The 27,717-nt window shown below is 36.5% G+C and overlaps 1 protein-coding gene across 6 annotated transcripts in view; it reads left to right on the top strand.

Annotated features, from left to right (window-relative positions):
• The window catches only part of myo1ea (myosin IEa), a 54,549-nt gene extending 28,834 nt beyond the window's left edge, over positions 1-25,715 (top strand). The window contains exons 5-29 of one of the 6 annotated variants that reach the window (XM_051899895.1): positions 1,008-1,095; positions 3,803-3,892; positions 4,495-4,626; positions 5,767-5,901; positions 6,064-6,196; positions 7,664-7,860; positions 7,950-8,030; positions 8,500-8,586; positions 8,784-8,870; positions 10,043-10,210; positions 10,911-10,996; positions 14,107-14,188; positions 14,327-14,433; positions 15,189-15,287; positions 15,885-16,029; positions 18,819-18,933; positions 20,145-20,314; positions 20,428-20,573; positions 21,413-21,559; positions 22,475-22,632; positions 22,726-22,815; positions 22,900-23,113; positions 23,298-23,327; positions 24,447-24,616; positions 24,855-25,715. In XM_051899895.1, the coding sequence (XP_051755855.1) occupies positions 1,008-1,095; positions 3,803-3,892; positions 4,495-4,626; positions 5,767-5,901; positions 6,064-6,196; positions 7,664-7,860; positions 7,950-8,030; positions 8,500-8,586; positions 8,784-8,870; positions 10,043-10,210; positions 10,911-10,996; positions 14,107-14,188; positions 14,327-14,433; positions 15,189-15,287; positions 15,885-16,029; positions 18,819-18,933; positions 20,145-20,314; positions 20,428-20,573; positions 21,413-21,559; positions 22,475-22,632; positions 22,726-22,815; positions 22,900-23,113; positions 23,298-23,327; positions 24,447-24,616; positions 24,855-24,931 (3,034 nt within the window). In that variant the 3' untranslated portion in view covers positions 24,932-25,715. Of the gene's footprint in view, positions 1-1,007; positions 1,096-3,802; positions 3,893-4,494; positions 4,627-5,766; positions 5,902-6,063; positions 6,197-7,663; positions 7,861-7,949; positions 8,031-8,499; positions 8,587-8,783; positions 8,871-10,042; positions 10,211-10,910; positions 10,997-14,106; positions 14,189-14,326; positions 14,434-15,188; positions 15,288-15,884; positions 16,030-18,818; positions 18,934-20,144; positions 20,315-20,427; positions 20,574-21,412; positions 21,560-22,474; positions 22,633-22,725; positions 22,816-22,899; positions 23,114-23,294; positions 23,328-24,446; positions 24,617-24,854 lie in introns of all 6 variants that reach the window. The other 5 variants (XM_051899893.1, XM_051899896.1, XM_051899894.1 and 2 more) reach the window with 5 other exon arrangements.
• Positions 25,716-27,717: the final 2,002 nt, after the last annotated feature.

Genomic DNA, 27,717 nt, shown 5'->3' with positions numbered 1-27,717 from the left:
AGGAATTACATTTTAAAATATATTCAAATATAAATCAGAAATAATATTTCACAATATTGCTTTTTTTTTTATTTATTTATTTTTTTTATACTGTATTTTAATCACATAAGTGCAGGCTTGGTGAACTCAAGAGGTGTGTCTGTGCGTGTGCGTACGTGTGTGTGTGTGTGTGTGTGTGTGTGTGTGTCATCTTTGTTTTTTGGCATTCACTGTTCAGATGTCTACGTATTGTCTCATAAGAAAATTACTGGCTACATAAACCTTTGGTTTTATGTGCATTCAAACAAGCCATTCACATATTATGTAAATAAGCTTGTGCTTCCCATTATCCAGCAACACAATGCAGACTGTAGCTCACTATGGAGTAATATAGAAACATATTGAGTTAATTAAAGGAATTCCCCTCTCACCGACACCATTACTTGATCTGTATTAACTGAGGATAAGAATCTACTAAACCCTCTCTGACCCTCTTAAAAGCTTGCTGAGCAGATTTTAGTATTGTGCTGTGGGGCACACAAGAGGCTGGTTTTGCTTGTTAACGCCCTCCTGTTCTTGTTTTTAAACTGCTGTAGGTGGGGAAAATGTGAGTTTTTAGTATACTCATAAAAAATTGGAATGTTAAAACATTAAATGCAATTGCTGTTATTTTGTAACAATCATTATTGTCACTACTAGATCTTAAAAGCCTAATATATGTACTGTATAATAGCTATTTATTATGCTTTTAAGATCTATACATATATCTGTATATACACTACTGTTCAAAGATTAGTAATATACTACTACTGTTCAAAAGATTGGGATCAGTAAAATTTTCTTTGATGTTTTTGGAATAATATTTTTTCTTTTGTTCAGAAAGGATGCATTTATTTGATCAAAAAAATCATTAAAAACAAGAATATTATGAAATATTTTTAACATTTAAAATAACTGTTCATTTATTTATTAATTTATTTTTACAGGAATGATCTTATTACTGTTATCTTTTTCTTTGTTCTTCACAGCGGTGAGAGCGGAGCAGGGAAGACGGTAGCAGCAAAGTACATCATGGGCTACATCTCCAAAGTTTCAGGTGGAGGTCCCAGAGTTCAGGTGGGTTGCACAGAATAAACTAACATGAAAACTGTTGTACATGCAGAGACACTATTAGGATTAGTGGGTGTGATCAAATAGAAAAAAAAAAAAACATATGATGGCTTCCTGTTTCTGATGACTTTAATAAGTTGGCCTCATCTGACATCATCCCTCTACCTCCATTTCTTACGATCTTTCTGTCATCCCCTAAATCCCATCAGCAGCCATCTGTCCCCCACAATCCCCCACTGATCTAGCCTGTGTCCCCCTCTCAGCCCCTTCAGGAGCCATGTGAGTCAGAGGACTGACACTTGTTGATTGCATTAATCTGACTGAATTAACCCTTGTGGAGTCCAAAAGTCTAAGAACCCCTAGTGAAAATGCTTGTATTATGCATAACATTTTGAGTGAAAATTAAAATGACTTTCAACCAGAATTTCATTTGGTTTTTCCTCATTTTGCTTCAATGATAGCATCACTCGAGCTGCATGAACTCCATACTTTTGTTTAAAACCTGATGATCGTGTTTTCCAGCATGATTGAGAATGATCCAAATATAAACTTGAGCTTTACTGGAAGCTAGAACATGTGACCTTCTGCACAATTATCAAAGTCACAAATTTGCTTATTTGTTTAGTGACCTAGAAATAATGCAGAATCTGAAATATTTCATATTATTCATAATTTTTGTTTAAAATGTCTCAAAGACCTGAAAAATCATTTAATCAATTTTTAATCAAGTTAATTCATCAAATAAATCACAATTAATCACATAACAATATTAAGTTAACTTCCCCAGAATACTCTAAATATACAACTCAAAGACATTGTGTCATTGTTTCAGGCAGATGCATTGAATAGACATCACAAAAAGTGCTTTTACATGTCAAAACACTGCAAATCATATTCTTTATGAGTACATTTGTCTAATCATCCAGGTAAAAATGTGCTCCGAAACGTACATTTTAAAAAAAAATTTTTTTTTTAAAGCTTTATTTTGTTTGTAATTAATCATCTTAGTTTAAATTACATTTTAAACGTCTCTTTCAATGTGGACATTTGAGTCCCACTGTACTTTTTTGGAACAAAAAAGTGAAATTTTATGAAATGATTCCCTGTGGATTTAATCAAATGATTTGACAGTGAATCAGGCTGCCACATGGGTTTTGATGGGTATGTTTGTTGGCATCTTAAACAAAGCAGAGTATTGTAGTATAACAGAAAGCCCCTCTGCTCTGTCTGCTCTGCTGTGCCTTTGCTTTGTCTGATCCCTCCGATGTCACAGTGCCTCGTGATCATATGACCATCACTGTTGTATGGTATATCTTGATTACTGTGATGCGATACTCATCTCCCTCTTTTTTAAATTTTTTTTTTTCTCATTTTCCCACTATTTTCCTGTCTTTTATTTGTCTGTATGTCTATTTTTACTCTTGTGGTCCACACAAGAGGTGGTACCCTTTCTCTTTGTCCATATGCAAATTATCCATGTGTGTTTTTCCTGGTATTACAAATGCAAACAAGCCCTCAGCTCTAATTTGTTTACATCAGCAATGTGACTTTTTCAAGTTCTTAATTTTATTTTTGGGGTCTACTAGAATACAATTACATGATTTAAAGTTAAAAAAAAAAAAAAAAAACATTATTTTTCTCATACATTGCTGCAGTGCTTCTTTTCACCCTCTGCCTGAAATGTTCTGTTTGAGTTCTCGTGTTTTTAAAGCCCACCTTTCCGAAAAGCCTTGTCTGCTCTGATTGGTCAGCTGTCCCAGTCTCTTGTGATTGGTCAGAAATGTTATTCCCCTTACCATAATTGGGTTCCAGCTCCCAAGGCCACTGTAAACAGTATTATACAGTCAAACCAAAAAATTTTCAGACACCTTGAACATTTCATTCATTAATACAGTTTATTCACTGTAGTTTAAAAAATGGTAAGATATGACAAAGATATGTCAAAAATGTCTGAATAATTTTTGGTTTGACTGTATATGGTAACTATAACTTCAGTATTAGAAGTCCATGTGTTTTGCCCATGTTGTGAAATAAAAAAAAAAACAACATCTCCTTGGCATAGTAAAATAAAATCTGTTACCCAACTGTTCTTTGAGGACGTGCCAAAGAAGCCTGTAGGTGGGCATTATGCAAATATGTAACATGGTGACATAGCAAAGTCATAATGGCAGGACTACAAACGAGGGTGTTTTTTGTTGAAGAAATTAACTCCATTTAGCATTTACATGCACAAACAGCTATATTACACACTAAATGAAAAGGTAAAAAAAAGCACAATAGGTGCTCTTTAAATATCTTTATGCGGTTTGTGCACTATATATGTTTGATAAGGACTTAAAGATGGGACTTCAGTCTCCAGAAGTCTAATGGTATAAACAGTGATGGTTTTTGGATATTCCAGAACTTCTCCATCTGTCTGTCTTTCTCTTGGCTCAAACTAGAATGGCTCAAACTAGCATATGCTGTGCAAATTTTGTGTGGAATGTGCACATGTACTGACATTAATGTGCATGTAGGGTGGATTCAGGCAATTTCGGCCACTTTTTGAAATTGAGATGACCAGTTTTATTTGAATTCACCTTACAAGCTGGATGTTACCTCATCTCATGAGTTCCAGATCGGCATACTGTAGGTGCTGTACTTATCCTCCACAGTGTGCCAAATATCAATGTAACATTCAATCCCTCTCTTTTTCCTGTTTCTTTCTACACAGCATGTCAAAGACATCATTCTGCAGTCCAACCCTCTTCTAGAGGCCTTCGGGAATGCTAAGACAGTGAGGAACAACAATTCCAGTCGATTTGTAAGCATCGTTCAACCTCCCATAGATTTCTTTTATTGAAGAGAGTAAACAGCAGATGTCTTGTGCTGGGCTGTATCTTGTCCTCAAGATAAATTTGAGAGGAACACGTTTGAACTAGAACCAACAAAAATAGGGTGATCATCCAGTTTAAATACAGAAAGAAAGAAAGAAAGAAAACTATGTTTTGCCACTGCAAAAGAACATTTCATAGTTAAGATGTTATCGTAAGGCTTTAACCTAAATGTGGCAAGTACTTTCTTTAAAAATACTCACAGGCCAAAGCAGCCATTACAAAATATGTTGTACACCACATTTACTTGCAGTTCTGCTACATTATGCTAAGACATGTCAGTCTTGTTTTTGTTCACTTGGAACTGGTGTAGTTTTGTAGTAAAACATTACATCTTTAAGTCTGGGCACGTCTGGAAACTGTGGACAGCTACAGCATGCATAAATGGACAGGGAGAGACACATAAATGATAGTGAAGAGTGTTTGTGTGTGTGTCAAAGCACCTATTTCCTTTTTTTCCCTTCTGGGCATATGCACATCCACCTGCAGTATATTACGACTGTGCCTTTTTAACATTCATCTTCACTGACAGGGGAAATACTTTGAGATTCAGTTCAGTTCCGGTGGGGAGCCAGATGGTGGGAAAATCTCCAACTTCCTTTTGGAAAAATCACGCGTGGTGATGAGGAATCCTGGAGAGAGGAGCTTCCACATCTTCTACCAGGTGAGAATGAGGACATGAGGTGGGCTTCTTCCCTCAGAAAATGTCACTGTGACTGTCAGTATTATGAGTACACCATGTTATGAGGAAAAATTGAATAATAACCACAGTAAAATTCAGGAAAGGGAAGATGGAGCCATTTGGCTATGAAAAGCAGGTCACGTTGTTCTGAGTTTACCACTTGAGTTCTTTGGAACAGGGAGATACTGTCTGACCTCCTCTTAACGAGGTCTCGTCGCTGCTGTTTCTTCTTCACAAGTTTGGAGAGTTTTCTTATGGTTGAGTTATTTAGGACTTTTTTGTTTTTGTTGCTGTTTCTTCAGCAGTAGAAATTTTTGGCTCTGTGGATTTTTAGAAAATAAATACTCTCTTTTCACACTCTCAGCAATTTGTCTGCTAACATTGTCCAGGAGAATTCCTACAATTTTTTTTTTTCTCCAGAATGTCATAAATTTCCACCACATTGTCATTTTCTCCACGTCTCAAATTTTGTGTTGTGTTTAATGGCTTTCTGTAGTGAAAATGACAGTGGTGGAAATGACATTTGATTTGATTTGCTATGTCTATTTTCATAGCTAGCATTTTATGTATCTTAAATACACAACATTAAGTAATATTTTCAGACTTTTTACACTACCATCCAAAAGTTTGGGGTTTGTAAGATTTTTTTTTTTTTTTTTTTTTTTTTTTTTTTTGAATGTAAAAGTGCTCACCAAGGCTGCATTTATTTGATCAAAAATAACATTTCTTATTATCAATGTTGAAAACGGTTGTTCTCCTTAATATCTTTGTGGAAACTGTCGTATTTTTTCAGGATTCTTTTGATGAATAGAAAGTTCATTTATTTGAAATGGAAAAAGTTTGTAACAATTTTGATAAATGTACTGAGCCCTTGCTGAATAAAAGTATTCATCTCTTAAAAACAACAACAACTTTCTGACCCCAAACTTCTGATTGGTAGTGTATATATGAATTGACAAGATTTAAACTTGATAGGGAATGATACATAAAAACTGTTGGTTTTAATAAAATCCTTAGGACATAAAAGTTCTGAAGTTGAAGAAACATACTTTTATGAAAACTCACATAAGACTTTATATGTAATATAATTTTGTGTAATATAAAATACATTTCTCTTCATAGCTAATAGAGGGAGCCAGTGGAGACCAGAAAAGCAGTCTGGGTATCACAAACCTGGATTACTACTCTTACCTCAACCAGTCAGGTTCCTACAAAGTTGAAGATATTAACGACAAGCATGACTTCCAGGAAACCTTGGTAAGTATGATTTAGGCAGTTTGGTATTTGGAGTTAGACTCTGCTCTCCTTGGAGTCCTTGGAGTTTAGCTGTGAAGATTTTACCTGTTCAGATATGACAACTATTTTCCATATTGTTGTTGTAACTTCCCTCTGCCCTCTCCCCTCTCTGTCTGACCCCAGCATGCCATGGACGTGATTGGTATCTCAGGGATGGACCGCGCCCTGGTACTGCAAATTGTGGCTGGAATTCTGCACCTTGGAAACATCAACTTTAGGGAAGCAGGGAATTATGCTGCTGTTGAAAATGATGAGTGTATGTACCTAGACTCTTCCAATCTCAGTTTTGCGTAGCCCCTTGTTTTTGGTGTCCCCATTTGAACTATGTGCTGCTGTAGATTTTTTCTACATTAGCTCATGCCAAACTGTCTTGCCACACCAAATTACCCAAGAAAATAGAGCTCTGTTTATGCGCATGGTATCTGCATATTACATCACACGCTAAAATTACACAGTGATACTCTGAACTTCCAGCCCACCCCTCTATTTCCTCTCTCTCTCTCTCCTTCCCTCTAAGTTTCTCAAAGCTCTCAGGTGGAGCAATGCATTTGAATGACAGAGGCTATTTGCTGTGGCATAAAGCCATGCTGTGCTAGGAGCAGACGAAGCTAATCTGTGCCTTTCCTGTTCCCAGCCCCCCCAGCCCCTCTTCCCGTCTGCCGCCAGTGGCTTTCACACATTTAGTGTTGGCTTGCCAATGTAAAAAGCACACAAATCACAACTGCTCAGCTGCCTGCTTATGACAAAACCGTATGTGAAGAGCTCATGCATCCTGGGAAATAAATTCAATAGATAACATCTTCAGCTCCAAATCCATAGATTTTTATGGAGGTCTTTGATTGACATCATGGTAGTGTTGAAAGCCATGGACAGTCCCAGATCTTTTTATAGTTGCTTTGTTTTGGGAAGCCAGTTCTGTGTGCTTTGTTCTACCACACCCGTACATCTGAATAATGAGCCATACTTAAACAGTATGATGGAACTGCATCACTATCAGGCTGAATGAGGGCAGTTTCCTTTTTAAGGAGGTGAGTCAGTGATGAGGCGGGGTTGCTCAGAAATGGAGTACTGAGTGACTGGTGTCTCACCCATGCCTTTCCTCAGAGGAGATCTATTGTTGTGACTACACAGAAAAAAATGCTCATGAGTCATATTTATGATGAACCCCTTTTTCCCCCTCCATCTTTTTTAAAAAAAGGAAAGTTATGTTGTGTCATGTCCTCTTTCAACAGTTTAGGGTCAGTAAGATTTTTTTTTTAATTGATTAAATTAATCAAAAATGACAGTTAAGACATTTATAAATGTTACAAAAGATTTCAATTTCAAATAAATGCTGTTCTTTTGAACTTTTCTATTAATCAACAAATCCTGAGGAAAAAGTTTCCACAAAAATATTAAGCAGCACAACTGTTTTCAACATTAATAATAATGAGAAATGTTTTTTGAGCACCAAATCAGCCTATTAGAATTATTTCTGAAGGATCATGTGACACTGAAGACTGGAGAAATGGCTCTCAGAATTCAGCCTTGCCATCACAGGAATAAAGCCTTGATGAGCATAAAAACATTCAAAAACATTACAAGATCTTACTGACCCCAAACTTTTGAACAGTAGTATATTTTATATATTAAGAAACACTCATGTATGCCATTCTGTAAAAAAAAATAAAAATAAAATAAATAAAATCTAACTCTACCAAACTGTTCTCTCTCCTTCTCATAGTTCTGGCATTTCCTTCCTTCCTGTTGGGCATCGATCAGCATCGCCTTAAAGAAAAACTCACCAGCCGTAAGATGGACGGCAAGTGGGGTGGCAAGTCAGAGTCCATAGACGTAACGCTGAACGTGGAACAGGCGTGTTTCACACGCGATGCTCTCTCCAAAGCTCTGCACTCTCGTGTTTTTGACTACCTGGTAGAGGTACAGACCATATGCACCTACATCCCTTTTTTTTAAAAACAGAAGTTACAGAAGAAATTACTACTGAATGGGTTCTTGTTTTTCTTTAGTCAATCAATAAAGCCATGGTTAAGGACCATCAGGAGCTGAACGTTGGAGTATTGGATATCTATGGCTTTGAGATTTTTCAGGTGAGCGTTTTTAAATATTTTTCTAGTCACTAATTGAATGATTATTTTCTAGGCCGTTATCAGGAGTTGTAGCTATCCAGTCTACCTAATGAGATCTGATGTTTAATTGTCTGGATTGATTCCCTTGTTTTTGTAAACAGATAACATAATAATGAGCTTGACTAATCTGATAATCTCTTGGTTTAGCATCTGGTATTGAGACCATTAAGATAACTACCTGTGTTACCTTCATAAGAAGGATAAAGCTGGATAACAGGGCTTTTAACCCTTTTAATTTGATCCTGTGTTGCTCCAATTCCAGTTAACCACTGAAATGCAATTCTTGAGCAGCAACTGTGTATTTTTAAATGCTGTTGATAATAATATTGAATCATTGTTTGTGATATTTACATCTTATTTGTTTTCATTTGTCTACTGGTATTAGATTTGGTTCATAGTTATCTATTTTGTGTTTTCAATTGTTTTTTAGAAAAATGGATTTGAACAGTTTTGTATCAACTTTGTGAATGAGAAGCTGCAGCAGATTTTCATTGAGCTGACTCTGAAAGCTGAGCAGGTAACACTTCATTAGTCCCCTGTGCTTTTAGTTTTGTTGTGATGTGGATTTTGAATAAGACTTTTGTCATTTTAAGTCGCACCTTTCCCTTAACCTAGTTCTAGCTGCACAGGAAGTGCTTCTGCTCCACCCTAGTATAGGATTGTTTTCATCATATTCCTTTTCTTTTCATCATATTTCTTTTCCTCTCTCTTCAGGATGAGTATGTACAGGAAGGCATCCGATGGACTCCCATAGAGTACTTCAACAATAAGATCGTCTGTGACCTCATCGAGAGTAAAGTAGTACGTTTCGCCAACTGTATAAATTAAGCGTCCGTCTATTTCAAAAGATGGATATGATCTGTCCTTGCCAAGTGCAGTTAAATCAATAAAACTAACATTAACAAACTAAGAAGTTCAGATCCATATCCACACAAGCCTCCTTTCTCTTCCCATGACTGTTTGTCTAATGGCTTCAAAATGCTTGATATGCCTCCAAATTCAATTTGCTCCACTCACAGAGAGACTAGACCCAAAGAGCCATGAAATTCACAACAAGGGAGAACCTTAACCATCCATGTCTGTGTGACAGCGTGTGAGAAAAAGCTTCTCTGTGTCACTGCTAAAAGCTAATGCTTGTCTGTGAGAAATTTACAAGCTGTTTTCCCTTCACTGGGCTCTGTGTGGATAGAGAGATGTCTGAATTTTCTGACAGGGTGTGTGATTTCACCAAAGATTAATGTATGATGTTTAATAATAATTGAATGTTTGTAAATTTAAATGTTTTGTGTATGTGTGTGGGTAAAATTTAACGTCCTGCAATGCAACATGCTATACATTATCTAAAACTATACTACTACTGCAAGATTACTATAACTATAAGTTACTATATATAAAACTATAACTATACTATAAGACTACCATTAAATTTGATAGTTCACCCAAAAATGAAAATTCTGTCATCATTTACTCCCCTTCTGTCATCATTTACTCCCCCTCAAATTGTTCCAAACCTGTATAAATTTCTTTGTTCTGCTGTACAATCTTCAAAGGAAGATATTTGGAAGAATGTTTGTAACCAAGCTGATCTCGCCCCCCTTTGACTACCATAGAAGGAAAAAAAATACAGAGGCAGTCAATGGGGGGCGAGATCAGCTTGGTTACAAAAACATTTTTCCAAATATCTTCCTTTGTGTACAGCAGAACAAAGAAATTTATACAGGTTTGGAACAACTTGAGGGGGAGTAAATGATGACAGAATTTTCATTTTTGGGTGAACTATCCCTTTTAGATTTTAATTGTATACCACAAATGCAGATCAAGATGCACTGAAAATGAAAAGGAAATAATATTAATAAAAATTCAATAAAATGACTAATAGGAGCCTAATAGGATGTGTCTCAAAATGATTTTTAAAAATATTAATACATTTCACAATATAAATGTCACTATCATCTGTTTGTGTCCTTTCCCAGAATCCTCCAGGCATCATGAGCATACTGGACGATGTTTGTGCCACTATGCATGCAAAGGGTGAAGGCGCGGATCAGACGATGCTGCAGAAGCTCCGAATGCAGATCAACAACCACGAGCACTTTAACAGCTGGAACCAGGGCTTCATCATCCACCATTATGCTGGCAAGGTATCTGTCTCAAACATCTCTTTATCACCCCAGCCCCCTCGCTCTTCTATAGTGTTGTTAAATGTTTTCCTTTCTACTACTTTTTTGCCTGTGTTTCTAAATTTCATTGTCTCTTGCTGTTTCTTCCTTCCATCTCTCTCTCTCTCAGTCTCTTGTTTACTCTTTGTTGGCTTGAGGTAGTTCAGTATGTGTGGTAGCATTCACATACCCCGTGTTCAATGAGCCGTGCTCTGAGGGGGGGCCTGTCCACATCCTGCACCATTAGATTTAGATTTATAATAAGCACATTCAACAGACAAAGGAAAAACCATGATTAAAAAAAGGCTGCATCTTCTAAGACAGACTTCAAAGACTGATTTCATTTTTTTCATTTTGGTCTGTTTCCAACATTGATAATAACTGAGTATTGAATCAGCATATTAGAATGATTTTTGAAGGATCATGTGACACTGAAGACTGGAGTAATGGCTGATGAAAATTCAGCTTTGCATCACAGAAAGTAATTATATTTTAAAGTATATTAAAACAGAAAACCATTATTTTAAATTTTAACAATGTTACTGTAAGTAAGTCATTGATAGGTTGAACTGACATTGATCTGAACATTTATTGGCTCTACCGTGGTTCAAACAGTTATTTGAGTTTCTAAACCTGTCCAGAACACACAACTGATTTAATAGTCTGTTATTTTTCCCTCCAGGTGTCTTATGATGCAGAGGGTTTCTGTGAGAGAAACAGGGATGTGCTGTTCACTGACCTGATTGAGTTGATGCAGAGCAGTGAAATGTAAGTGTCAATCCTCCATCATAACAACAGCCAGTCTCTGATCGTTCAACAGCTGCTTGTAACAGACTCTCATAGAGCCCTCAGTCACTATGAGCACTTGAACATCTTAATATATGTAAATCATGGATATAATCAGGCCAGCTGAAGGCTGAGGGCCCATAATAGAAGTGTGCGAGAGATTAGCATTGTTTCTGAGTCCAAAAGGCCCTTCTATCTCTCAAGGGAGTAGGACTGTAGACCGTGCCGGTCACTCTTATGTGCTCCTGGGCCTCTTTTGTGCTCCAGAAGCCATCTGTGCAAACCGTCTCCTCCAGCAACCCTTTGTGAAGCCTTCTGGGGGTCCGCTTTCAGGCGGCATTCAGACACGTGCTGTCATGCATATATACGCACCATACACACATGCAGACTTTGCAGGGGAACTTCCTTTGCACCAGCCAGCAGGTCCTATGCATAAAACAGAAGAAAGAGAAATCTTAGTTGTCAATTCAGTGACGAAGCAGGGCTTCCTGTCCATCTGCACAGACGTGGCCCTGCAGCTCTACCCCCATTGAGAGGTTAGAACAAAGCAAGAAAAGTTAACATCATATAACTACATGGATTTTCTGGTATTAGAAATAATGTGCTCGGATTTTAGAAGTGAAAAGTGCTTTAAAAATGTTTTTCTCTTCATTACTCACATCACAATTATCCCTGACTAGGTTCAGTACAGTTCAGTTGTGCTCTGTCGACTGCATCTGTTGGAATGCCTGGTTGGCTGATGATAATTTCTCATAGTAAAATCTCTCTCTTAATCTCTTAGCAAAAGTTTGTTTATTATAATGCGCTATCAATGGAAGTCTATGGGGCAGGATATCGCACTGGAATAGATGTTAAAATACATACTACATTTTGAAAGTATAGCCACAAGAGTTAAACTTTATATATTTTAATTTTATAACTTGTAACTTTCACATACTACATACAAGAGTACCAGAAAGGGGTTGTTTGTAAATCTACTCACAGGAATAAAAAGGATAAATTAGGGCCCATTCACACAGAATGCGTTTTCGTGTTTAAAAACGCAAGACGTGAGATTTTTTTTTTTTTTTTTTTTTTTTTTTTTTTTTTGAGTGCTGTTTTTAGAATGCTGTGTCAACGCTGTGCGCAAGACGCTGTTAAAGACACAAGTGCAATAGTTAAACATGCCCATCTAGTGCATGTTTGCCACAGATGGTGCCAATAGTAAATAGCTGCAAGCAGCAATTAAGGGGCCAAGCATCATGCCAACAAATTAGTTGATGCATTATTCAAGAATGGTTTAGTCCAGTTGTTCCCAACCTCATTCCTTGAGGCCCACCAACACTGCACATTTTGCATGTCTCCTCAATCAAACACACCTGATTAAGGTTATCAGCTCATTAGTAGTGACTCAAAGATCTAAAATGAGCGTGTCAGACAAAGGAGACATGGAAAATGTGCAGTGTTGGTGGGCCTCCAGGAATGTGGTTGGGAATCACTGGTTTAGTCTTTTAAAAAGCTTTTAATAACTTTTTGCTGCCATGGTCTAAAGATGATCTGAGCTGACTTTGGTGAAAATCAGACCAACGGTCTAGGAGGAGTTCGAAAAAGTAGGTTTTCAAAGAAATTCAAAATGGCGGACAGCAATTTCGACCAAATGTGACAAATTGGTATCATTGTTCTTGGTACCATTGTTCTTGGTACAACTCAATGTATCACTAGTTTTATTAAAATAGACAAAAATTAATGAAATGTTATTAACATTTTTGGACATTTCATTATAATCTTTGACCACAAAGTGGCGCTGTCTCAATTTTTTGAGTACCTTCAGGGCATGGTGCTGCTGACACATAAAATACAGCATTTTACGACAAAATTCAAAATGACTGATGCCCAAAATGGCTGACATGGGACATTTGACACAGTATGCTGCACTAAATCTAAACTAAGTGGCCAGTCTTTTTCATATCTCCTGACCAGTAGGTGGCACTGTGCTGAAAAGCTGCTTGTAGACTCAGGTCGTGCTTATGATGACATGTACCAAGATTTATCTTAATATGCCTAAAAACATATTAATGTCTTAGTATAGCCTTAAAATGGCTAGGATGATTTCAAAAAAAGTAGGTTTTTTGGAAAATTCAAAATGGCGGAAACATTTTCATGATGGGAAATGATGTCATATGGAGGAACCAAGGAATCAGAGGAAGAAGAATTTTACAGTTCAAAGTTATTAGCATAAACGTAAGTGAAACTTTGGACAGTTGGTGCCACTATAGTGACTGAGTTAGAGACTACAAAATTCCTGTGGTTATTGTTCAGACTCTCCTCTATTCGTGTGCCAAACTTTTTACCATACGGTTCTATGGGCTAAGAAGAAAACTAACAGATACAATAAGCCTGTTAATAAAATTAGATACTTTAGTAGATGATTTTTTGTTTTACTACCAGTTGGCATCTGGTACAGAGAGCACAACTGAGCTAAACAAGAAACTTAGAGGGTTTTATGAATACTAATAGGGTTTTATGAATATTGAAACCCAATAAAAACAAAGCATTTAGTTCTACAAGCTCAGATGCTCCTCATGTTAGTGTCCAGTATCTCTTAAGCATATTTTATTAAATTGTTCTGGATAAAGTTCACTTAGAAAATCATATTACTCAGCAAACAATTTAGAAGAATGTTTTTACAGAGGCAACACTGAATCCATTTTAGAGGTTTTTGTATCTAAAGCAAACTTAAAAAACATTATATAGTTTTTTTTAAATTGCTGTTTTATAGTACAACTTGTTGTTTGCAATGAAAATAGCCAAAGAAGCTGCCTGGCGTGTCGTTAAAACACCAACCAACCAATCTATAAGCTTAGTAAACAGCTCATTCAGGAGAAAGTGAGGCTAACGGCTAGTGAGCACCAGAGATTAAAAACCACAAGTATTCAAACTCCTACCCTGTCCCAGTGATGATGAACTCCTAAACAATGTGCACTGTGGCCTGCAGGAATTCAAGTGACCCTGGTCTGCAGCAGAGAGACACGATTCAAAACATTCCTGTCTGTATTTCTTATGTTGTATTCTTCTTTCACATCATTCCTGCCTGGTTTGATTCTCTTTGTTAGACCTTTCATCCGTGCCCTGTTCTCAGAAAACCTCAATGCAGAGAAAAAAGGCAGACCCACTACTGCAGGGAGTAAAATCAAGGTGAGTTGAGTGTCATCTGCAGGTTCATATAACAAAACCATTTTGAATGTGTAGATTAAATGGTTTGCAGTTTTAATGGTTTTTTCCTGTAAGCTGCTTTAGCTTTTTCACATCCTCTCTGTTTCTTTTTAATGGCAGAAACAAGCAAATGACCTGGTGAGCACCCTGATGAAGTGTACACCTCACTACATCCGCTGTATTAAACCCAATGAGACCAAGAAGCCCAAAGACTGGGAGGAGAGCAGGTGAGAGATTACGGCCAAGTTGAATTCCCATCCATTCAAAAGTCTCCTAAATCTTTGTCAGTGCTGTGTTACAATTATATAGAAAACTGATATTATAATGGATATAGCTGAGATTTCCTATTAAACTATTATATTCTGTTAAAGTGGCCATTATTCATATTGAAGTAAAAAAAAACATTACATTGAGAGGAAAACATCCTCACTAAGTAACTTCTGCCTTTGAGACATCTGAGCTTGTTTGTGTTTTCACAAGTCATGGCACTTCTGCAGAAAATCACAGAGAAATTTAAAATAGCAACATTATTTCTCAGCATGGTTGTTCTTTGTCACGCCAGTTTTTTTTTTTTTGTTTTTTTTTTCATCTTTTTTGTTTACTTTTCCAGCCTTTTTCCTCTTTCACCATAGTTTTTTTTTTTTTTTTTTTTTTTTTTGGAATGAAATGTGGAATGAAATGTTCTGATCCGGCACGTTGTATTGTTCAGGCTCTAATGGTCTTCCTGTTATGAGGGTTTGTGAGCATTGTTCATGTTAGGAAGTATAATTAGCGCACACACTTCATTCTCAGGATGTGTATCCATGAGATTTGCATTTATTCAGTGATTTATTTAGGAAAGACTGATGGAGAAACCACCAGAAATGCCTTATTTGTCTATGAAATTGCGACAGGCTGAGAAGAATTACTGTGAAGGGTTTTTTTGACTTGCTGCTGTAAATCTTTCCTTGCTTGCTTCCTTCCTCTCCATCTCTCTCACTAGAGTGAAGCACCAGGTGGAGTATCTGGGACTGAAAGAGAATATAAGAGTAAGGCGTGCCGGCTATGCTTACAGAAGAATCTTCCGCAAGTTCTTGAACAGGTAAAGACTGATTTCAAAATCATCTTTGAAGCCTGACAAGGAGCACTTTATACAACATCATGGAATGAGAACATATCTGCTCATATCTGGCATTACAATTTTGCGATCCATTAAGAAGACACCACATTTTCACAAGAAACCGCTTCACAAAGAGAAGGAAGGGAGATCTTTGAGTTGGTAGTGTGTTATAGTACTTTTGTACTGATGAATTTTGGTTACTCTTCTGTTACAGGCCAATAGTTGGACAGTTTCCTCTATCATAGTGTTGGTTTAAGGGTCTAATTCTTCCATTATGACACCAATTACTTCACATGCTTCATTGGGTTATTAACTTTTTACATAAAGTAAAACCCTGAAGCATCTTTTGGTGTGTTATTTAACGCTTCATTGGTTTTATATTTTTTTACTCCACCCTGCAAGTGTTTATCTTGCACACCCAGACTGCGTATAGTATATTTACACAGGGCTCCACTTTAGAAGACTCAACTGAGCGTTTTGTACTTTTATATGAATGAAAAATATGTGCTTTAATCAAATATGATTTCATTCTCCGAATGGTGAAAGCTTCCTCATCTTCTCTCTCTTTCTCTGTCTCAGGTATGCGATTCTGACGAAAGAGTCATGGCCAACATGGCGGGGGGATGAGAAGCAGGGTGTGCTGCATCTCCTGCGCTCCGTAAACATGGACCAAGACCAGTATCAGCTCGGACATACCAAAATCTTCATCAAAGCCCCTGAGTCGGTAAGAGCGGACATGTTTGGATAAGTTTTTGCATCAACAGGATAGGATATCATGTCCCATACAATGTCCAATCCACTTTGAGAAGTCAGTATTTCACATTTTGATCCTCTGACAGTCAAACGTCTTTTCACTACAAGACTTCACGTTACAGAATTCAAACCTTCTGTGCACTTTTTTGCGCTCCGACTCTCCCACATTCACAGTCTAATGTGTAAACCTTAAGATTCACAGCCAAAAAGTATAGTTTTATCATTTAAAACGAAACTTTTTTTGTGTTTTGCTTGTTCCATCTTTCTACAAAATACAGTACCGTTCAAAGGTTTGGGGTTGGAACAAATGCTGATTTATCTTTTCCCTTTTTATTTCTTTTTCTTAATCTTTCTGGTTGAAAAGCTTCAATAAAAAGAGCAAAAATAAGGTTTCATATGCTCACCCCAGTTGCGTTTATTTGATCAAAAAGACAGTAAAAACAGTAATATTGTGAAATATTTTTAAAATTTAAAATAACTGTTTTCTATTTTAATATATTTTAAAATGTAACTTATTCCTGATGACACCACTGAATTTTCACCTGCCATTACTCCATACTTCAGTGTCACATGATCCTTCAGAAATCATTCTAACATGCTGATTTGCTGCTCAATTTTTTTTTTTTTTTGTTCTAAACAGTTGCGTTACTTAATATTTTTGTGGAAACCTTGATCCATTTTTTTTTTTTTTTTTTCAGGATTCTTTGAATCCTGTAATTGCCATTACTGTCACTTTTCACAGTAAAGACATCCATAGGCATTCAATTGAATGCATCCTTGCTGAATAAAAGTTTCACTTTCTTCAAAAAAAAAAAAGAAAAGTTATTGACCCCAAACTTTCAAACAGTAGTGTAAATGCCACTTTTTTAATATTTCATTACAACGCAATGACGCTGATACACTTTTAAATATTGCTTAAGTGTCCATATACTTTTGGACTGCTCTACAATATGCACTCTTCAGAAAAATGTTTAAATGTTTAAAGATGAAACGTATCGTATTAGCGACAAGATGGCAACACTTGACACAAGCCTTCCTATCAGGATGTTGAACATTGTTTTTTTACTTTGGTCAAGATTTAACATTTGAGTTGTGCTGTAATGGCAGGAGAGAGGTGAAGTGTAAGAGTCAGCCTTTGTCTGGCAGACATCAGCTCAGCTCAGAGTGGGTTGATGAATAGTGGGCAGTCAGCAGGGAAGGAGGAGGGACACTGGGCCGGTCCCACGTCAGCACCGTTAGGTCAACATTACTCTGGATCTGATACACAACTGCAGTGCTGTGGTAAAGCTGCTTCTGTTATGTCCAAGACAGCTTTGCTTTTTCCACTGCTTTTTTCCCAGCTTGCTTATGAAAGCACTGCTTGTGGATGTGCTGTGATCTCACTGTTGACATTTAGATGTACACACGTATACATAGAGACACAGTATAAGGCTCTGTGACTCTGCATGAATGCACCAGATTATCCAGAGATGTGTGACTTTGGCATGTAGGTTTTAAAACATGGCCTTTTCAGTGTGTGAGTGTGTGTGTGTGAGTGTGTAATATTAAATATAGGAGGGACCAGATTTGAACTGCCTTGCCTTTCAAAACAAAACTCCTTCTGAGATAAGGTGCAGATACTGAGTAATTAGTTAATGACTACAGGAATTTCTTTAGTGGGAGAGAGAGTGTGTGTGTAGTAGTAGTAGTCGTTCTGCCAAAATGAACTCTTTGATCCTACTGAGAGCTGTTGAAGATGAGTCTTACAGTGTTAGCATGAGACGTCCTAACAGTCTGATTAATTTCATAAACACTTCTAAGAAATGTCCAGGTATTTTACCACAAAACTACAAAAAAAAACATTAACAAAGACAATTAAGATCCAGATATCTTAAAGGGTTGGTTCACCCAAAAATGAAAATTCCGCCATTAATTACTCACCCTCATGTCATTCCACATCCGTAAGACCTTCGTTAATCTTCGGAACACAAATTAAGATATTTTTCATAAAATCCAATGGCTCAGTGAGGCCTGCATTAAAGTGATTTATTTATTTATTTATTTTCATTTATTTGAGCAAAACAAAATAATTAGTATAAATCTGTCATTTAGGGTGAATTCAGGGTGAATTGGAACACTTTTTGCTATTGAGATTAATTGGAAAAAGTGTCCCAATCAACCTGAATTCACCCCTATCAGTTATTGGCAATAACATGAAAATAATTATCAATGGATGGTTTGTGTCTGTTTGTTAGTGTGTGGCATGGAAGCCAAAGAGGGATTTCTTTGTGTATTTGCTTATATCTTGTCCTGTGCCAGCCGTTTGTGTGTGTGTGTGTGTGTGAGAGAGAGAAGCCGTGCCAGGCCTCTGTGATAATGATAGGATCTGATGTTTAGTCTACAGTGCAGCAGAGCTGTGTCAGTGTGTTCTGAGGACACACAGGAAGCACAGTGGAGCTACACAGTGCTCAGAGCATTACTGGATTTTGGCACAGCTGCTTACTGAGAAAGAGAAATATGAAATCTGAAATAGAAATAGAGAAGTTGCTGCATGACAGGCAGGACAGACTGAACCCACTATGTGTCATAAGCTCCAATGAAGAGTGACCTTAGTGTAATGGACAGGGTTGTGCAGCTCTATTCACTATTGTTATTTGCACTATTAGTTGTTAAGTCGGTAACAGCGTGGATTTAGTGCATAATTTTTTAGAATTTTTCAGATGGATATATTGTGAGTTTATTTGATTCATGTAAACAACTTGCATTATATTCTATTTACAGCTCTTCCTGCTGGAGGAGACGAGAGATCGCAAATTCGATGGTTATGCCAGATCCATTCAGACGGCCTGGAGGAAATATTGTGCACGCAAGAAATATGTTCAAATGAGAGAGGAGGGTGAGTTCAACCTTCAGACGGATAGTTTGAATGAGGTTAAAGTTCTGCACGTCACATAAAAGCACCCGCGAACAAAGATGTTTTAAAGAAAAGGGAAATCAATGTTGTTTTACATGGCAGAATGTGTCACAGTTAGGTTTTTCCCTGTATATCTTTGGATTCTGACCTCAACTGCTGCTTTTAGCTAAATTACTGTTATTATGTTTAAAAGTAATAATACACACACACAAAGGCAAAAAAAAAAAAAACCTCACACCCTGTCTTGAGTGTTCATGTTTGGGTGTTTCAGCTGTAGGCCCTTTTGGCCCAGTTTTGGTATAAAAATTCTATTAAAATACTTTTTACACTCTCACTAGTATTTAGTTTAGCTATTAACAGTGTCCAGTTATGGACATACGCTATCGTTCAAAAGTTTGTGGTCAGTAAGAGTTTTTGAAAGAAATCAATACTTTTATTCAGGAAGGATACATTTAATTGATCAAAAGTGGCAGTAAAGATTTTTATAATGTTACAAAAGATTTCTATTTCAAATAAATGCTCTTCTTTTGAACTTTCTATTTATCAAAGAATCCTGATATAATGTGTATCAAGGTTTCCACAAAAATATTAAGCAGCACGACTGTTTTTAACATTGATAATAATCAACAAATCAAATCAAAAATCAGCAAAAATCAAATAAATGCTGCCTCGAGAATAAGAGACTTCTTTCAAAAACATTAAAAAATCTTTGCAAACTCAAACTTTTGAATGGTAGTTTACATGAAACCAAGCAGAATTCTGTTTTTTGTTTTGTTTTGTTTTGTTTTTTTTCCCTGAACCATCATTTTTTTTATGTAACACATGTAATTTCCACCACATCTCCAATTTGTTCATCTCAAATTCTGTGAAGGAAATTACATTTTAAACATTTTTACAATAAAATGGCTAACTCCTTTTCCTGCTAATTTTATAGCTAGCATTTTATATATCCTACATACACATAATTAAATATTTTCAGAGTTTTTGTACAACTTGAAAAAAGCTTGATTGTAAATGATGCTCAAATTCAGTTCACATATGAAATGTACTTTAATTGTTCTTATTTTCTTTACGCATCGCATCTCTTATTTAATGTCAAGCATGCTCTTCACTGATGTCTCATGCTTTATACATGGTGCAAGAACTAAAGCTCTTTGAGAATAACACTGAAGATTCATTCTATCTTCTTCCAGCCTCTGATCTGCTGCTGAACAGGAAGGAGAGAAGAAGGCACAGCTTGAACAGAAACTTTGTGGGCGATTACCTGGGTATGGATGACCGGCCTGAGCTCAGGCAGTTTGTGGGCAAGAGGGAGAAGATTGATTTTGCAGACAAAGTCAACAAATTCGACCGGCGGTTTAAGGTGGGCATGCAAAAATTAGCACACAGATGTGCCTGAGTATCAGTGACCATTTTTAGCACGTGACATGACATGTAGTATTTATATGTATTTATGGGTGTTTTTAATCTGTTAAGACCATCAAGAGAGACCTGATCCTCACCCCTAAATCTGTCTACCTGATTGGAAGAGAAAAGGTGAAGCAGGGGCCAGAGAAAGGACTTGTGAAAGAGGTCCTGAAGCGCAAAATTGACGTAGAGAGGATTTTGGCTGTTTCTTTCAGGTACATCACCACCACACAAGCTTAGTCAGTTCAATTAATGTAATGGCAAGCTACAACAAACCTTAGCACTCACTGTGAAATGGCACCTTTTTTTAACTTATATTTTCAATCATTTGAATAGGAACTTTTATTAAAAAACACTGTGTTCAGCTGCAATGGGCCAAAAGAGCTGCGGCTTCCCTCCCATGCGTAAAACAGAGCCTGTATTTTTAAGCCCTGAATGCAGTCCCATAATGCCTTGGATAACCATCTGCAGAATTATAGGCGTAGAGACATCAAAGGTCCAGTCTAGATGTTAGAGACTCTGTCTGCCCTGTGTTATTTAACACATGTTGAATCGAGAGGGTCTGTGATATACAATTTTTTTTTTTTTTTTAAACATTTATAGTACATTTTTTGGTGTTCCCTGGAAATGATCAAACATGTAGAACTCTGTCAAAGAAACCTAAGATCTTACAAATAAGGACAAAGGAAGAGGTACCAGCACCCCACAACCTTGCATACTTCGTTTTTTTGTGTGGGGGGTTGTCAATAATGTGAACCAGGTGTTGCTGGGAAGGGAGAGTATACCTTGTAAAAAACTCATTAGAAAAGACTTAAGTTTATTGGGCGAAGCAGGGCATCTCTGCATGTGTCCCAGACACAGAAACTCCCAGCAGCCCCCGTATCACTTGCAATTTTTTTTTTTTTTTTTTTGTGAGCCGACAACCTTTGTGTCTGTGGAAACCCCCAAAAGTGCCTCAAGACGTGTTACCTGAACTGAAAGGCTGTGCTCGTGTTGAATGATCGAACAAATGTGGATATTTCAGGTCTTGAAAAGACATTTGTCTCTCCTACAGCACAATGCAGGATGACTTCATGATCCTGCACGAGGAGGAGTATGACAGCCTGCTGGAGTGTGTATTCAAGACGGAGTTCATCAGTTTACTGGCACGCAGATATGAAGAGAGAACACAAAAAAAACTACCTCTCAAATTTAGCACCACGTAGGTTAAAATATCTTTAAAGTAGTGTTGCAAAGGCATGATTTTTTTAATTAATAAAATATTTTAATGAAGAAAAATTGAATTCATTCATTTTGAACAGTATATCTGTTGTTTTTATAATTTATTTTAATTTATTTCATAAATTATATTAATATATACACTACCGTTCAAAAGTTTGGGGTCAGTAAGATTTTGTTTTTAATGTTTCTGAAAGAAGTCTCTTACACTCACCAAGGCTATAATTATTTGATAAAAAAAGAAAATAAAACATTCATATTGTGAAATATTATTACAATTTAAAATAACCATATTTTATTTTAATATATTTTAAAATGTATTTTAATCCTGTGATGGCAAAGCTGAATTTTTTTTTCAGCATCATTATTCCAGTCTTCAGTGTCACATGATCCTTCAGAAATCATTCTAATATGAAAATTTGGTGCTCAAGAAACATTTCTTATTATTTTCAATGTTGAAAACAGTTGTGCTGCTTAATATTTTTGTGAAAACCTTGATACATTTTTTAAAGATTTTTTGATGAATAGAAAGTTCAAAGAACGGCATTTATATATATCTTTTGTAACATTATAAAATCACTTTTGTCTATTTGACACTTTTTTTCACTTTTAAACAATTTAATGCATCCTTGCTGAATAAAAGTAATAATATTTCAAAATATCTTACTGACCCCAAACTTTTGAATGGGTAGTCTACATACCTAACAACAAATTTTATTTATTGAAATTATTTATTAATATGTTTCAGTTGTCTTTATATTTGATTATATTGTTATATTTTCAAATAAAATTATTATTTTTATTTTAATAAATGGCATTTGCTTTTTATGATTCAAGCTTTTTGTCCAAGAATGTTTGGCCACTGTATGCTAATGAAAGACTGTGATTGGACCTGCAGGCTGGAAATGAAACTGAAGAAAGATGGCTGGGGACCCTGGAATGCCGGAGGATCCAGACAGGTGCAGTTCATCCAAGGTCAAGGGGACGTAGCTGTGCTGCGACCCTCAAACAAAATGCTGCAGGTCAGCATTGGACCGGGTTTGCCCAAAAACTCACGTGAGTGATGACTCGTGTTGTGTTTTATTCACAATATCATTTAATATTACTTCATTGAATGTTCTCATACACCAAAATTCAACCCTCATTCAGGTCCTACTAAGAAGGGTGTCACTCAAAGCCGCCCCAACACGTCCAGGACGCACCACCACACCCCAACACGAGTCGCACCTGGCCCTCCAGGTACATTATTCCATTCAACTAGTACTATTATCAACTATCCTAATTTTCCATTTAATTTAATCAGCAAGCATGTATGTTTACTAGCAGTTGCTCACCAAAACGGAGGGCTGAAGAATGCAAATCACGCTGCCAATCAGAGGAACTCGCAACATCACAGCAATCAGAGGCCGACATCAGGAAACACGGCCCGTCCGTTCCTGCCTACTAATGTCAGTCAGCTCAAGGACAGAGGCAGCAGACAGGCACCCCAGCAACCCAACATGGATTTCCTCAAAGTTCCAGACCAAGGGGCTGCAGGGTGAGAGGACACAGCACACACATTTCAAATGATATAGCTAACAACAATCTCATTACTGAAGATGGTTAACATTTGTCTAATTGCTAGATGCATAGCTGAAGCTCATCTACCAGACATTATCCATGCAAACAAAATAGTGAGCTGTGTTTGAATGTAACATGCATGTATCTCTTTACCGTAGCAGAAACCGACAACCGTCTGGCAATGGAGGAATGTGAGTCTGAGCATGTGTAGTTTCTGTTAGGTGGCAGTGGTTGTGGTTCATTTGACTAGCGATAGATCAACACCAGAGATGCCCAACTTCAAATCCATCCTTGTATACTCTCAATGTTGTTTTGGATTTCCAGTTCCTTACAAGAACTATCACATTTTATAGATTAAATTTAATTTACACTAACGTTCAAAAGTTTGGAGACTTACGTTCACCAAGGCTGCATTTATTTGATCAAAAATACAGTACAAACAGTAATATTGTGAATTAATACTACACTTTTCTACTTTAATGTTTTAAAATGTAATTTATTCCTGAATTTTCAGCATCATTACTCCAGTTTTCAGTGTCACATGATCCTTCAGAAATCATTCTAATATGCTGATTTGGTGCTCGAGAAACATTTATTATTATTATCAATGCTGAAAACAGTTATTTTTTTGTGGAAACCCTGATAAAAGTGCAGCATTTATTTAAAAATTAAGTTTCTTTAACAATGTAAGAGTCTTTACTGTAACTTTTGATCAATTTAATGCATCCGTGTTGAATAAAAGTATTAATTTCTTTAAAAAAAAAAAAAAAAAAATCTGACAGACCCCAAACTTTTGAACAATAGTGTGTTACTGAATGGAGATCAGATTGTGAATAGCTATTTATACGAGCTATTTTTCCCTTTAACTTCAACAAGGTTAAGGACTTTGGATTGGGCATTTTCTACCATTTTCTCTGTTGTAGTCATGATGAGGGTCGACTCAGACACATCATGAAGGCCGAAGGTCTAACAAATGGCCCTTCGTTGCAACAGCTGGGGAAAAAAAAAATTCTGATCTTAAAAGTAAGGTGGAGGATCAACTGAATTAAGTCTATTTTGGAAATGTAGACTAGTTCAGACTGACAGTCCCTCTATGGATAAATGTGAATCTGTCGCCACCTATTGGGGAACACATGAACTAACACCACGAAATCAGACCGCTAACCCTCTCACAACAGCTATGCTTCTTCAAGAACATACTTGATTTCACACTTACCTTCACTTGTAGAAGCATGTTCCCATGGTTGCTGCAATGTTAGAAACATCACATGCAATTCCATCTGTTCATGTCCTCTGTGCTTTTCTCCAAGGGCCCACAGACAGTCCACCAACAGGCCCGCTCCAGGAGGTGGTCGGCCCAAACCAGCCCCCAAGCCGAAGCCCCAGGTGCCTCAATGTAAAGCCCTTTATGCATACGACGCCCAAGACACAGATGAGCTCAGTTTCAATGCAGATGACATCATTGACATCATTAAGGAAGGTGCGAGCATGCAAAATACTTATTTTGCATAGTATAAATGTTTTTTTTTAATGTGGCAGAATTTTTTATGACTAAAAAAAATCAAAATATATATCGAAAATGGCAGTTATTCTTAATGTTTTGTGAATCCTGTTTGTAAAGTTTACATGAATGTTGCTGCCATTTTACATATATATGACCATTTTAGAAATACATTGTGGGATTAATTTTGATATTTATGCACTATTTGTTTGTCTAGATGCGTCTGGATGGTGGACCGGGAGACTAAGAGGTAAACAAGGCCTTTTCCCAAACAACTACGTGACCAAGATCTAACCTCTTCTGCCGTTAATGAGGCAACCAGATTTGAACCTCAGCAGACTTGTTAGACAAAGGAGAAGGACAAGGAAATGAGGGGAAATGGAGATAATGAAGGAAGGAGCGAGGTGTGCTATGGCTGTGGCTGAATGCATAAGCTTTGCATTGTGTTGCCACGGACACTTGAGGCCATGCGGGCAGGCGCTGACCGGACATGAAAATTTTCTCCAGGGCGCTGAATACTGAGCTGTCCCTGTGAGCACTGATCAAAACTATTTATTGTATTTATATTACAGCATTCTACAGTTTATTTCTGATGTGGTTTGTTCATCTGTCATTGATATTTAAGGTGATCTTAATTCACTTAGAGATGAAGTAGCCATTTTATGTGGGAACAGGCTTTTTTATTTTGCTTTTGAAATGGATAGATTTTATATGTAAATTAAGGTGCTTGGCTTTAGTCACCTGCTGTTTTTGATTTGTATTTTTTTCTAATTTCTTGAAGTCATGTCTAAATCAATGGTTTTAGTGGGAAATGTTTTGCTGCTAAGGAACGTTTCACCATGTTGTTGCCTTTCATATTGTAGTTAAGAGAAACCCAAATGTATCAACTGCACTACAGCTCTTGAAAACCATGGATTGTATGCTTTTGATGTTAAGTTCATAATCTCAGAACAATGCTGAATGCATTATTGTGCAAAACAGTTTAAATTTAAACTGCAGTGGTATTTCCCCACTCTTCACCACTTCTGTTACTGTACAGATACAAAGCACTTTATGAGTAAAATATCATACAAATGTACTGGTCTGGTCATCCACACCAACATTTGCCAAGGTGCTAGTCAGTGAAGGGATGAATCAGCTGCTGGATCTACAAAAATCTTCTTAAAGGAGTAATTTGCCCAAAAATGAAAATTCTGTCATCATTTACTCACCCTTAAGTTGTTCCAAACCTGTGTGAATTTCTTCTGATGAACACGGATAACAAAATGGGGCCCATCAACGGTTTGGTTACCCATATTCTTTTGTTCAGCAGAAGAAAAAAATCCATACAGGTTTGGGACAACTTGAGGGTGAGTAAATGACAGTATTTTAATTTTTGGGTAAACTATCCCTTTAAGATGAGTTATGAAACTTTGTAAGAATGGTCCAAAGTTCAGTTCCCATATATTTTCCTAAGAACATCTTAGATTCTTTTCATTGACAGAAACATTCTTTTCATGGATTTGAGTCATGTTTAACAAAAAGTATTTTAGGGATACAAAATATACATAACTTTAGCAAAATGGCAGTAAAGAAAAAATTTCTTAATGTTTAATGAATCCAGCCTGTGTTGTAAATAGTTTACTTGAATATTGCTGGCATTTTACATACATCTCAATCTCAGACCAATTTAGAGATGCATTGTGGGTGAGATTGATGAACTGTTTAGCAAGAAGCATAATTATTGGTTAATAAATGCCCACTGGACCAAACACAATAGGTTTCAATCACTATGCGTAACCACAAATTTGTGCATGAAATCTACATCCAAACATTTTCACTAACAAATGATTTCTCAACTTTTGTACTCAGATTAAATAAGTGGAACAACTGAAACCACATAATCGACAAAAAAAACAACAACAAACCATACTCTGGGTAGCCTTGTGTCAGTGTATGTGTAATTTTTTTTTTTTTTACACAATATTTTTATTTTCACTTTACACTTTGAAATACAGCCTTTTACATTCATATACATTCTTTCAAATTCCATTCAACCATAAGATTGCTGCATTTTCTCTGTAAAGATAAAACTAAGTAAAAAAAAAAATCAAGAATGCTCCTCCTGTTTTAGCCAATGGTAATCTATTCAAAATTGACTATTATAATCATAATGAATGCAAAATTAAAATATATGTTGAATTTCTCAAGGTTGGAACCACGCCATATGTTTTCAAATACATGTGGTTTAGCCTTTAATATGCAAGTTATCTTTTCTAATGAAAGGCTTGACAACATCTCTCATCCATTGAGTAGTACTTGTTCTGTGAATCTTTGTCCACAACAGAGTGACATTTTTTGGCATAAAGCAAGCAGAGGTCTATAAATGCTCACTTTCATAATTTTGTTTTTCTGGGTATAAGCCCAACAGAAAAAGCTTAGGGTCCAGTAAAATGGGTTTTGAAATTCTCAATTATGACTCTTACCTCTTCCCAGAATAATTTAATCTTTCTGCATTGCCAAATACAGTGAAACAATGTTCCTCTAGTTCCACACGTTTTACACATACGTCTGGTACATTATTATATTTAATTCCACCGGTGCTACATGTGTCCACCTTAACCATTTATATAAGTTTAAGGTGTGCATTTATAGACACCGTGTGAGCATTAGTACAAGCTGCTTTCCAATCCTCAACTTGCAATTTGAAGTTTCAGATTTCCTTCCATGCAGTAAACTTACTGTGAATTTTCACATGAGTAATGTCAGCAACCCATAAAATTCAGATGATACACTTTCTCTAATTATCCTTTATCATTTTTTTCTGTGTTAGGATGTGTAGACCAACACTTCACCTTAAATATTTCAAGGCACAAATTTGTGAAGCAATACAAAATTATGAATGAGACCTTATACTTGCCCCTTTTCAGAAATTAAACTGTTGGGAGTTTAAGCAACATCCCTGTCAGCAGGTGGAAAGACTTAAATGATGCAACTGCTCATGCTAAATTGATTTTTCTAGCCAAGTGTTTCTCATTTATTAAAGAGTCAGAACCCATTCAAGTTTAACTAAATTAACCTTCACTAGAACAAATCCTAAA

Source organism: Ctenopharyngodon idella, chromosome 7 (assembly GCF_019924925.1).
Source record: "Ctenopharyngodon idella isolate HZGC_01 chromosome 7, HZGC01, whole genome shotgun sequence".
Taxonomy (NCBI): domain Eukaryota; kingdom Metazoa; phylum Chordata; class Actinopteri; order Cypriniformes; family Xenocyprididae; genus Ctenopharyngodon; species Ctenopharyngodon idella.
The sequence above is the reverse complement of the archived record's forward strand: the minus strand, read 5'-3'. Positions and strand labels throughout refer to the sequence as shown.